The sequence below is a fragment of the Narcine bancroftii genome, chromosome 8, assembly GCF_036971445.1.
Source record: "Narcine bancroftii isolate sNarBan1 chromosome 8, sNarBan1.hap1, whole genome shotgun sequence".
Classification (NCBI taxonomy): Eukaryota; Metazoa; Chordata; class Chondrichthyes; order Torpediniformes; family Narcinidae; genus Narcine; species Narcine bancroftii.
In genome coordinates, this window is record NC_091476.1 from 174589502 (window position 1) to 174602694 (window position 13193).

General features: G+C 42.3%; 1 protein-coding gene across 5 annotated transcripts in view; it reads right to left on the reverse strand.

Annotated features, from left to right (window-relative positions):
• nipal3 (NIPA like domain containing 3) overlaps nucleotides 1-13193 on the reverse strand; it is a 37028-nt gene that overhangs the window by 3480 nt on the left and 20355 nt on the right. For 4 of the 5 annotated variants that reach the window (XM_069895908.1, XM_069895906.1, XM_069895905.1 and 1 more), the window contains 3 exons: nucleotides 10445-10533; nucleotides 10049-10112; nucleotides 7737-7825 (listed from right to left, as the gene is read on the reverse strand). In XM_069895908.1, the coding sequence (XP_069752009.1) occupies nucleotides 7737-7825; nucleotides 10049-10112; nucleotides 10445-10533 (242 nt within the window). Of the gene's footprint in view, nucleotides 1-2646; nucleotides 2908-7736; nucleotides 7826-10048; nucleotides 10113-10444; nucleotides 10534-13193 lie in introns of all 5 variants that reach the window. The other variant, XR_011343596.1, reaches the window with a different exon arrangement.

The window sequence follows — 13193 nt, forward strand, 5'->3', positions numbered from 1 at the left end:
ACCTTATATGTTTGTAATGTTTCATATTTTATTTTTTTATCTGCCAATTCTCTTCTTTTAGTTGTGTCTTCCTTCATTGCTAATTCTTTTTCTATATTTACTATTTCCATTTCCAACTGCTCTGTTTCCTGATTGTAGTTCTTCTTCATCTTGGTTATTTGCCCTCTGATGAACGCTTTCATTGCGTCCCATAGTATAAACTTATCTTTCACTGATTCCGTATTTATTTCAAAGTACATTTTAATTTGTCGTTCAATGAATTCTCTAAAATCCTGCCTTTTAAGTAGCATGGAGTTTAATCTCCAACTATACATTCTTGGAGGGATGTCCTCTAACTCTATTGTCAATATCAGGGGTGAGTGGTCGGATAATATTCTAGCTTTGTATTCTGTTTTTCTTACTCTGTCTTGCATGCAAGCTGATAACAGGAATAAGTCTATTCTTGAGTATGTTTTATGTCTACCCGAATAATATGAATATTCCTTTTCCTTTGGGTGTTGTTTCCTCCATATATCCAAAAGTTGCATTTCTTCCATCGATTTAATTATAAATTTGGTTACTTTGTTCTTTCTGTTAATTTTTTTGCCAGTTTTATCCATGTTTGAATCCAAATTAAGGTTGAAATCCCCTCCTATTAGTATGTTCCCTTGCGTGTCTGCTATCTTTAAAAAAATCTTGCATAAATTTTTGATCTTCTTCGTTAGGTGAATATACATTGAGTAAATTCCAAAACTCCAAATATATCTGACATTTTATCATTACATATCTCCTTGCTGGATCTATTATTTCCTCTTCTATTTTAATTGGTACATTTTTACTGATTAATATAGCTACTCCTCTAGCTTTTGAATTATATGACGCTGCTGTTACATGTCCTACCCAATCTCTCTTTAATTTCTTGTGCTCCATTTCAGTTAAATGTGTTTCTTGCACGAATGCTATATCAATTTTTTCTTTTTTCAGTAAATTTAGCAGTTTCTTCCTTTTGATTTGGTTATGTATTCCGTTAATATTTAAAGTCATATAGTTCAACGTAGCCATTTCATACTTTGTTTATCTTTCCTTTCCGTTTCCTCATCACATTTCCTTCTTATCCATTTCTGCTTTCCTGTTTTGAACACTTTATAAGACAACATTTCTAAAACATCAAACATTTCCCTTATTCTCCTATCTAAAATTTCTTTAACCCCACTATCCCCTCCCCTTCCTGAGTTGCCCTTTATCCCTTGTCGGGCAACCACATCTCCCCTCTCCATTTGGATTTGCGAATTCACTCGCAAGTGTCAACTGATTTCGCAGTGACCGTAACTCCTCCCCACCCAGCCCCCCCAGAAAAGATTTCAATTTTCATATATAACAAAGGTCACTCTCTTAATTCCCTCCTTACTTCCTCTCTTCCCTTTCTTTCCCTTATTAATTCTTATCTATACTCTATATATTTTCCTTTAAATACGGATACACTCATGTCCACACATATATACACACACACCCATATACATATATATATATATATATATATATATACACACACACTCATACATATAGTTCGTGGTCATTTTTACTCTCGCTACATGTCTTCATCTCTCTGCCTGTTTTGTAGTTCTGCAAATTTTCGTGCTTCCTCCGGATCCAAGAATAGTCTGTTTTGCTGCCCTGGAATAACTATTTTAAGTACCGCTGTGTACTTTAACATAAATTTATATCCTTTTTTCCATAGGATTGTTTTTGCTGTATTGAACTCCTTCCTCTTCTTCAGAAGTTCAAAACTTATGTCTGGATAGAAAAATTTTTTTTGACCTTTGTATTCCAGTGGCTTTTTGTCTTCTCTTATTTTCTTCATTGCTTTCTCCAATATATTTTCTCTTGTTGTATATCTTAAGAATTTTACTAAAATGGATCTTGGTTTTTGTTGTGGCTGTGGTTTCGGGGCTAATGTTCTATATGTGCCCTTTCTATTTCCATTTCTTCCTGTAATTCTGGTCTTCCTAGGACCCTGGGGATCCAATCTTTTATAAATTCTCTCATATTCTTGCCTTCTTCATCTTCCTTAAGGCCCACTATCTTTATATTATTTCTTCTATTATAATTTTCCATTATATCTATCTTCTGAGCTAACAGCTCTTGTGTCTCTTTAACTTTTTTATTAGATTCTTCTAATTTCTCTTTTAAGTCCTCTACTTCCATTTCTACGGCTGTTTCTCGTTCTTCCACCTTGTCCACTCTTTTTCCTATATCTGACGTGACCATCTCTAATCTATTCATTTTTTCTTCTGCACTTTTAATTCTTCTTTTTATTTCACTAAATTCTTGTAATTGCCATTCTTTTACTGATTCCATATATTCTTTAAAAAAAAAATCCATTGTCTTGCCTTTCCCTTCTTCTTCCATTTCTCTATGTTCTTCTTCTTCCTCTGGGTTGGTCATCTGTTGTTTCCTTGTTTTCTTTTTGCTCTCTTCTTTCTTGTACTCGTTGTTTTCTATGTTCTCTTCCTGTTGTTGTGTTGTAGCTGTCATTCTCAGCTGTGGAGATCGACTCCTCAGCTGGTCCCCCCTCCCGTCAGTGTTTTTTTTGTCATGCGCAGTTGCACACTTTTACTTGGCTCCGCGAGTCATTTTTGTCGTCCCGAGCTTGGGACTTCAACTGACCTTAGGGAGTGGGCTTCTCTCTCCGCGGCGGGCCTCCTCGGACAGGTAAGGCCTTCACCTTCTTCTTCCGACGTCCTTTCTTCTTCTCTTCTTTCCGTTGCTTTCGACTTTTCTTTCTTCGCTGCCATTTTCTTCCCACCTTTACTTTCACTTTGTTTTACTTTTTATGTTTGTGCCTTTGTGTTTTGTGTGTTTTTTTAAAACTTTTCCGGAGAGGGCTGGAGTTCCCTGACCGGCCACTACTCCATCACGTGACTCCTCCTGATAAATAATTAAGGTAAAGTCTGAATTAGCCTGCTACTGAAGTCAATTATTTAAAAAAAAACTCTGACCAAATGTATCCTTGCGAGATTTTGATTTACTCTTTCTGCATCCATGGATGCTACCTGACCTGCTATGTGTATCCCCAATGTTTTCTGCTTTAACTCTTTTACTCTTGTCATTTCTACCAAATGTTTAATGACTTTAACAGGAAGTACTTGATTTTGCTAAACATCTAATGAAAATTGAAAAACTTCCTTCAACTGAATTAAAATGTAAAATGGCAACATTTAAAACCCTTATTATTAGAGGAAAACAACAGGTTGAATGTAATTTGTTTTGGAGGTGATGAAGACACCAAATAAACAAAATGTACGTGTAGACAAAGGGAAGACATTCCCACTTGTGGTAGAGACCACAAGGGTTGCAAATCCAATGCAGGATTCAGCAGAAATTTCTCCAATCGGAGACTAATCAAGGAGTGGAACACTATTCACCGAGTTAGTCGAGATGGGGACTGTGGGTGTATTTAGTGGGGAAAAAAAGGATATTGTTAGTGTTTGATGAGCATATTTAAAATGGTAGCTGAGGAAATAGGTAGGGAGGAGAAATTTTATTTTCTCAGAGGGTGGTTCGAATGTTGAGCTCATGGCTTGTGGTAACAAAGTCAATCAAGGCTTTTATAAGGAATTGGCATTTACAAATATTTGGAAGAACAGGGATTGATAGGTAGTAGTCAACATGGTTTTGTCAGGGGTAGATCATGCTTAACAAATAAAGTTTTCCAAGGGGGTTAGAAAAAAGGTTGATGAAGGGAAAGCTGTGGATGTTGTCTATTTAGACTTTAGTAAAGCTTTTGACAAAGTTCTCCACAGGAGGTTAGGAAAAAAGGTGGAGGCATTAGGTATAAATAAGGAGGTAGAGAAATGGATTCAACAGTGGTTGGATGGGAGGTGTCAGAGTGTAGTGGTAGAAAATTGTTTGTCAAATTGGAGGCCAGTGACTAGTGGAGTTCCTCAGGGATCGGTCCTGGGTCCACTATTGTTTGTTATATATATTAACGATCTGGAAGAAGGGGTGGTAAATTGGATAAGCAAGTTTGCGGATGATGCAAAGATTGGTGGTATTGTGGACAGTGAGGAAGATTACTGTAGCTTAAAAAGAGATATAGGAAAGCTAGAGGAGTGGGCTGAGAAATGGCTGATGGAATTTAATACGGACAAGTGTGAAGTGTTGCATTTTGGAAAGGCAAATCTAAATAGGTCATATACATTGAATGGTAGACAATTGAGGAGTACAGACCAACAAAGGGATTTAGGAGTTATGGTAAAAAAAGTTGATACTCAGGTAGATGGTGTGGTGAAGAAGGTATTTGGAATGTTGGCCTTCATAAATCGGAGTATTGAATTCAAGAGTTGGGATGTTATGATGAAATTGTACAGAGCATTGGTGAGGCCAAATTTGGAGTACTGTGTGCAGTTTTGGTCACCAAATTATAGGAAAGATATAAACAAAATAGAGAGAGTGCAGAGAAGGTTCACGAGAATGTTGACAGGATGTCAGGGTTTGAGTTACAGAGAAAGGTTGAGCAGCCTGGGGCTTTTTTCTCTGGAACGTAGAAGATTGAGGGGGATTTGATGGAGATGTTCAAGATTTTAAAAGGGACCGAGAGTGTCAACGTGGATAGGCTTTTTCAATTAAGAGTGGGGGAGATATTCAAACCAGAGGCCATGGTTTGAGATTGCAGGGGGAAAATTATAAGGGGAACATGAGGGGAAATTTCTTCACGCAAAGGGTGGTTGGGATGTGGAATAAGCTTCTGGCAGAGGTGGTTGAAGCAAGGATGTTATTTACATTTAAGAAAAGACTGGATAATTACATGGGGGGGAGAGGATTGGAGGAGCTGGTCAGTGGGATTAGGAGGGTGGGGAATTGTTCTGGCATGGACTAGTAGGGTCAAACTGGCCTGTTCTGTGCTGTATATGGTTATATGGCATCGTGTTCAAGTAAAAACAGGAGGATGGGACTGACAGTTTCTCTTCAAAGAGCTGGTATGGAATTGATGTTCCTGTGAGCTTGTGGGTGAAAACCACAACCATGAATTCTGACACTCAGCTGTGGGTAGAGTGGGCTGTTTCTGTGTTCCAACTCCACTAAGGACCAAGCAAAACCAACCTTATGACAACACAGAATCAGTCTGTGCCGAGCTTTCAGTGAAACAACAGGTAGCTGAGGAGCTCTCAGATATTTTGTGGATTTTGGATAACCAAGTTTCTTGATAAAGGGTCCCGAAGTGGAAAAACTGCCACATACTGAAATTGCCTGACTCACTGAGTTCCTCTGGCAACTCGCTGCTTGCACAGCAAATCTCTCCAGTTGAGTTCAGAGCCTTTTGGAATCTTTTTCTAAGGGGATTCTGGGAAAAAAAATACCTTTTAACTATTTTTCAATGCAGGAGTGGATAAACATGGAGCGAAAGGTTAGCCCAAACAAACGAGAATGAGATATCAAGTTTATAATCAGATCAGCCATGATCTTATTAAAAGATGGAATGTATTGAAGGGCCTAGTATTGTTTTTATGTATGTGTATTTGCTCATTCCCCTGACCCTCTCTGCTCATCCTGTCTTTGTAACTCTCCCATTCACAACATAGCCCTTCTGTCCTGCCTTCTCCCTCAGGCTCTTACCAAGCCACATTGCTGCCTTACAATCCCCTCCACTCCTTTCCATTCTCCCTGGTCTCCACCCCATTGCCTTATACCCTCTGGTTTCCCTGTGTTCTATTTTTGCTCACTCATACCCACCTCTCATTCACCTGCTTCACACACAAGCCCACCCTTTCACTACCCAGACTCCACTGTCTTCACCCTTTGCTCTCCTGTAAGGCTGGCCACCCACCTTAACCCCCTTCACTCCTCACCTTCACACCTTTGTCCTTTCCTTCCACACCCTGCACCCATTTCTTCACCTCCTCACCTTGAATTCATTTGCTCAGCTGTCCTCATATCTTCATCCCCTTACACCTGTACCTCGACCCTCACTCCCCTCCTCATAACTTCCTTCCTCTCTTCTTTTCCCCCTCCTTTGCTCCCCACACTTTGATCTTTCGCTCTCCTCTCTACTTTTATATTTTCCCTGACCTTGCTCTCCACTTTGTTTCCACCTCATTCTCCTCCTCTCCTTCATCCCTCCCTGTATCTCGCACTCCCCCTTTGTACATTAACACCCCTTTCCCATGCCCCCTTTACTTCCTCGGACACCAGCTTCACCCTATTGGCTCCCTCACCCTGTCCCACACTGCTCCATCAATTTTCAACCACTCCCTCACTGCATTTTCATCCTTTGCCCTCTTCCATTGTTCTCCAATCCCTTCATGTTCTCTGTCTGTTCCCTCATGCTTCTACTCTCTCATCCTCCCTTTACTCAACCTTCCTCACTCACGCTCTGCTTCCTTACCCTCCATTTTAAGCCCATCACCCTTGGCTCTCTCCGCTTTCCCTTGCCCTTGCCCTTCCCCTTCCCCCTTTGCTTCTTCACTGAGCCATTGGTTCCTCTTCCTCACCTTCTCCCTTGTGCTTTCATAATTCTTCACCCTCCCTTTGTGCTCCCATGCTCTCACCTTCTGTCATTGTCTGGCACCCCCACTGGTTTCCCTTCACTCCTCTATCACCTTGACCTCATGCTTGTTCTTAGGCCACCCCCACCTTGATCATTTCCTTAAAACCTGACCTTTCCCTTGCTCTTTCCCCACTCTCATTAGCTCTCCCCGCTCACTTTCCTTCCACTTACTCCCTCGCCCAACCCTTCACTCTATCACACTCCCTCACCTCACTCCCTCATACTCTTGACCTTGCTTTCCCTTTCCCTCCCCTTTGCTCATTCACACTCCCCCTCTACACCCTCGCTTCATCACATCCTTCCACACCCACCTCGTCTCCTCATACCATATAACAATTAAAGTATGGACACAGGCCATTTCGGCCCCTCTAGTCCACACCAATTTAAGTGATCTCCTCTAGTCCCACTTACCTGCATCCTGCCCATAACCCTCCAATCCCCTCATATCCATGCACCTATCCAACTTTTTCTTAAATGAAAAAATTGTCCCTGCTGCAACCACCACTTCCGGAAGGTCATTCCACTCAGCCACCATTCTCTGAGTGAAGAAGCTCCCTCTCATGTTACTTCTAAACTTTTGACTCCTAACCCTCAACTCATGGCCCCTCGTTCCAATCTCACCTACCCTCAAGGGGAAGAGCCTATTCACATCTACTCTGTCTATCCCCCTCATAATTTTATAAACTTCTATCAAATCCCCCACCCCCCCTCAACCTTCTACACACCCAGTTTTCTCAATTTTTCTCCATATTCTAGCTACTGCAATCCAGGCAACATTTTAGTAAATCTCTGCACCCTCCCTACCCTACCTTACTGATATCCTTCCACAATATTCCAAATTTGGCCTCACCAATGCCTTGAATAGTCTCAACATCACTTACCAACTCCTATATTCTATGCTTTGATTTATAAAGGCCAGCACATCAAAAGCCTTCTTTACCAGTCTATCCACATGAGATTCCACTTTCAAAGAACGATGAACTGTAATTCCAAGACCCCTCTGTTTCTCTTCATTCCTCAACGCCCTCCCCTTCACCACATACGTCCTGTTTTGATTATTCTTCCCAAAATGAAGCACTTCACACTCATCTACATTAAACTCCATCTGCCACCTTTCAGCCCACCCTTCTAAGCCGTCCAAATCCTTCTCCAGTCCTTGAAAGCCATCTTCACTATCCTGGCTCTGTCAGCAATCTACATAATTACTCACCTGGAATCACATCCATGCTGATGTATGGTTCAAAAGCCTTCTTCTTGCTTTGTGTACTTAAAAAAACTCCAAGAAAGGCAATGCAGGAGCTAAGGAAATAAAGAAATCAGAATCAAAGAATCATACCCTCAGCAACTCCCAGTCCACCAACTTGGTTGTTCCTTTCACTTGTAGTACAGCCAGTTATTTTCCTGTTTAGAAACCTCTAATAAATTCCCTTGCCAGCCTTCCCACAGCCACTAAGCTGCATATCATAATTATTTGCTGCATAAAAGAAACTTCTTCCTCACACAATCCTAACTTTTAAATTTATTTAAATTAAATAAAGTGAGAATCAGGTTGGTTCTGAGATCAGCTTGGTCAAATATTACTTGGGTTCAGGGCAGTAATCCGAGTTGAGGGGAAGTAGAGAAAGCCTATATACGTGCTAGAAAAGCCCAGCAAACAGTCAGCAGAAGTGGTTGGGAAGGAAATGGAATAAGGCATGAGAGTGCCGAACCAAAACAACCCAGTGATGTAACGACGTCACTCAGGCCTTGTTAAAAATAGTCCATTAGTTCCGTTGCTAAAATATTTTCATTTCATCCATATTAAAATGAGCCATATGGGCAGCTGGAGGAAGTGGTACCATTGCAGCTTTTAAGAAAAAAAAGGACGGTTACATGGATAGGATGATGTTTTATGCAGACAGTGTGGGTGGGACATTTGGTCAGCCTGGGCAAGTTGGGCCAAAGGGCCTGTTTCCATGATGTATGACTATCCATGAATTTCTTTCTAACATTCCAAAATAGATCTACAAATTCTGAAATTATGTGTTATATTCCCAAGCTCAGGTATAATAAGCCATTTGCAAAAATGGTGTAGTTCCCATATCAACCCTTGAGAGGAGGCAATTATATATTCTCCTCCATTCTCAAGAATAACCATTGCACATTATTCACTGCTTTGTGCGAGCCAATTTTATATGCATGGTTCTTCCAATTCTCCAAATTAGGTGGCTCTAATTTTGAGAACAATTCTGCTAATGTAATATTTTGGCAGACATCTTTCCAAAGTGAATTTCACATCAATGTTCTTGTCAGCCCTCTAAATTTCTTATTTGAAGCACTTATTATCCAAATAATTTGTCTTGTTAAAAACACAGCACTTTTACTAGAGATATTAGACTTGGGTGCAAAATAGTGACCTTGTCAGCAATGCCCGCATCCATAAAAAGTAAACTGATAAGAAGTCTTGCATCATAATAGTTAAAATAACTTTGGAAAAGGATTTAGACCGCTCCAAGATTTAAAAAAATTGAAGAGGGACAATTTCCGAGATCAGATTTGGAATTAAAGTAGTAATGGGGGAGGGAGAGACACGGAGCCATGGAGGAAGTGGTGATCCTAGTGCTCAGACTCCAGTCACTGGTTTGGGCAAATTCCTTGGTGGAAACCTTATCCCACTGGGTCTGGAGCTCAGTTCAGATCAAGGGTTTGATCTGGCAGCTGCAGCTGCAGAGCACAGGGCACAAAACCAGGAGCAGGGACAGAACTCTCCCCTCATCCGAACAAAACCATTCTGAGTGTATAAGCTTATGTTTCTCTGTATGATAATGGATTACGTCATTGCCAACGACGGGGTGAAAGAAATTAGGCATGAGCAGTAGGTACACAGATATGAAACAACGAATCCAAACAGGAATTTTAACACAATGAGTATTTTATATGACAATAAAGATTATAAAGACAAGGTGTTTATTGGGATTCTATTGATAACTGAAATCAGAGTTAACTCAGATTTGCTCTCTCTGGACTTTTTGCCCACATCTCTCTCCAGTGCTGGTGTTAATATACCAGCATCCCCCTTTTCTCATTAGTAATTTCCTGTCTACCTTGAGGCAGGAAACAGGTTTTCACTCCTACCCTTCACTGAGTTAGGATCAGTTTCTGCTGTGTTATCAAGTGCCAACTTGCTTCTCTGATGCTCATTATTGGCCAGGCTCTCTGTATTTTCACACTTCAAAATTACTCTGGCCTGTCTGGGAAGAACTTGTGAAGTGATCCCAACACAAAGTGCAGGAGGTAAGGGGAAGAAGTGGCCAAGATAAATACAGAAAAACAGTCAATAGCAATCAGAAGTTTAATCTGGGAATCTGCAAGTGTTTCTGTTACTGTCGCCAAAGTACAACAATTCAGAGTTTGCTCAGATTCATTTTTAATGAGGTGATTCGCTCTCTCTGGATTTTTTTGCCTACATATCTCTCTCTCTCTCTCCAGCGCTAGTTTTATTCATCAATGCCATTGCTAGATGAGTGTACAGAATTGACCTACCCAAGGACGAACATGCAGATGTGAAGAGCATCAGCACCATTAAACTCCAGGTAAAACGTGGCTCCTAGAAAGTAAAACAAATCAATCAGAAGGAGTCAGATTCTGTTGGCTACATCAGCATCCCTCCAACCTTCAACAACCACCCCCCCAGTCCATGACATTGCAATACCATTCTCAAGATCTTCTTCTTTCACAGGGGTTAGTCTCACACTTGGAAGATACCACAGGCAGGTTCCCCACTTCTTCCTGCAAGATCCTATCCCATTTGCAAACAACTATCATCAAGCTGTTAACTCACTTGGAGTGCCATTATGTTATTACATTTTAATACCACCCACAATATCTCCTGGAGATTACCAAGGCGTCACATGCCTACTGGAATGCATGAATACTCACCAGCAGTTACAGCGATGGTGGTGGAAAAAATGTAGCTGACGCCAGCAATCTGGGATGGATCATATAACTCCGAAACCTCACGCAGGAACCTTTAGTAAAACAAGGAACAGCTTCAGTCTCAAGCTCTGGAACACTCCACTCTTGCCAAGAACATGGTGTACTAACACTAAAACCTCAGTGCCTCCCACTCCGTACTACAGACTAAATAATAAATCTGTTCCCAACTTTAAAGAAGCAGTCGCTGATTGAATACACATAAGTGCCGGAGAAACACAGCAGGCCACACAACTATAGGGTAAAGGGTAACCAACATTTCCAAGGTATCAGAAGAGGAGAACTCCTTCAGGGTAGGCATCCCTCGAAGAGACTTCACACTGGATCAGCTGAATGGAGTTAAACAGGAAATTCTGCAGATGCTGGGGTCGAGTGCAATATATAAAAGTGCTGGAGAAACTCAGCGTCTATAAAAGTAAAGGTTAAGCAGCATTTTAAGCTTGACCCCTGATTGGGTGGCTCACAAAAGTCACCGTCCCAGAGTGAAAGACCACCATGTTACACAGTGTACTGAGTATGCAAGGACAGCGTAAACCTCATTAAGTGAAAGAAAGAACAGCGCCTGATGTAGGGTGCATAAAAACATTGTGTTACTGTCTCAGTGTATGAAAGGAGATTGTGACCACTGCCCCAAGTGTATAAAAGCACAGTGACCAAGAATCTAGAGTCTGAAAGGACAGTGTTGGTCACATTGCCCCAGAGTAATAACTTGCTGTTGCAAGGTGAAAAGTGTCTGAAGCCCTGAACATAAGTGGCCAAAGGCAGTGTCTAACCCACTGTTCCAGTATGAAAGGACACAGTTCCACTGGGAAAAATATCCAGTTTTCTAAACTGGAAGAAGACAGAAGCTGACAGAATGAAAAGACAACCACCGAACCCCTATCCCACGTGTAAAAGACCACTGTGTGATCCAGTGCCTTGGAGTGTGAGACAGTCCGACCCTCTGTCCCCAAAGTGGGAGGGGATAGAAAACATCTTTAACACTCGGCTGTTTCAAGCTGCCTTGTAAAATGGGGTTAACCAGGCAATTTGCCCGGTTAGTGCCCCCACTCACGTGGTAGCTTGAAAGGGTCCAACCCTGTCAGCGTGGTCCAAATCCAACCGTGTCCCTGACCTACCAGGATGCGTCCTCTGACGGCTTGAACAGCAAAATGGCCAACCCCGTTTCTCCTGTGATGTCAGCGCTTACACACTGGCATGTATGAGGTTGATGTAACCTATACTGGATGAAGTGCCTTCTCCGATTGGGGGAGAGAGAGGGGTCACTTCCGCAGGACCCGGGGAGGGGGGTTGGGGAAGAGGTCACTGCCGTGATGGCGGGGGGGGGGGTTCCCCCACAGTTGGGGGAAGTGAGGTCGCTGCCATGGGCATAGAGGTCAATGCCACAGGGGAGAGGGTGCCACAATCAGTGGGAGAGAGGTCACTGTTGCGGTGGGAGAGAGGTTGCTGCCGTAGTGGGGAGAAAGAGGGGTCGCTGCCACAGTGGTGGGGGGGTGGGGGGAGCCACGAACTGCCGCTGCTGTGAATGCCACTCTGGCTGTGACAGCTCAACGCTCGCAGCAGCGGGACATTGCTGGGGGGAGGGGAACGATTGGCAGGGTGGGTGTTGATTGACGGTGGGGGTCGCGATTGACAGGGGGATGGTGATTGATGGTGAGTGGGGACTGATGGGGGAGGGAATGACTGATGGCTGGTGGGTGGGGAGAAGACACTGATGATTCCTCTGAGTGCGTGACGCATCACTTAACCACGTAACCATGGGGGCAGGATTTCCCCTTAAATGCCAGGTTGGCGATTTAATGGGTCAATCCCCCTGCAGCTTAAAAGGTGCTGGAAGCACCTTTGTCTCAGTAATCACATCTGGGTCCCAGGAGGGCTACCCAGGTGCTACAGCTTAAACGTGCCTAATGTCTGCTTCAATCCATCTGTGAGACGTTGACAAAGAAAGAGAAAGGGTGGTTATACCACACTGGAGGAACTAGTGGGTCGAGTGACAGCAATGAAGACGAAAGATAAAGTGGCAGTAACACAGACTTTAGTACATGAACCCCAGCTTCTCACTATATATATTTAATGATTTAGATAAGGAAATTAAATGTAGCATTTACAAGCTACATGGAAGTGTATTCTGCTGAAACAATGCAGAGGCTCCAGGTTGATTTGGATAGGTTCAGTGAGTAGGCAAATGCATCATATTTGCAATATCATCTGCATAAAGGTGAGATTATTCACTTTGGTGGCAAGAAATTAGGAAAAGAGTGAATGCAGTGACATCTGGATGTCCTTGTGCACCATTCGCTGAAGGTCAACATGAAGTGAAGAAAAAGGTGTGTTGGCCTGCAAAATAAAAGGAATGGAGTACAGGAGCAGGGATATTTTACTGTAATTATACAGGGTCTTGGTGAAATGACATCTGGACCACTGTGTGCAGTTTTGGTCTTCTTGTCTGAGGAAGGATATTCTTGGGATGGCTGGAGTGAAACCTGTAGAGAGATTGGAGTAAGCTCGGACTGAATGGCTGACTCACTCCTATCCTGACTTTATGTTTCTGTGTGACCTATTCACCTAGATTTTGAAAGGACAGCATGCAACTTCAAATTTAAAGAATAAATAAGGTGGTTGATCAATTGACTGAATGTGTGTGAAGCTCAATTCCAGAGGGTGATACAATGAACTAAGTGTGAAAGGACATTAC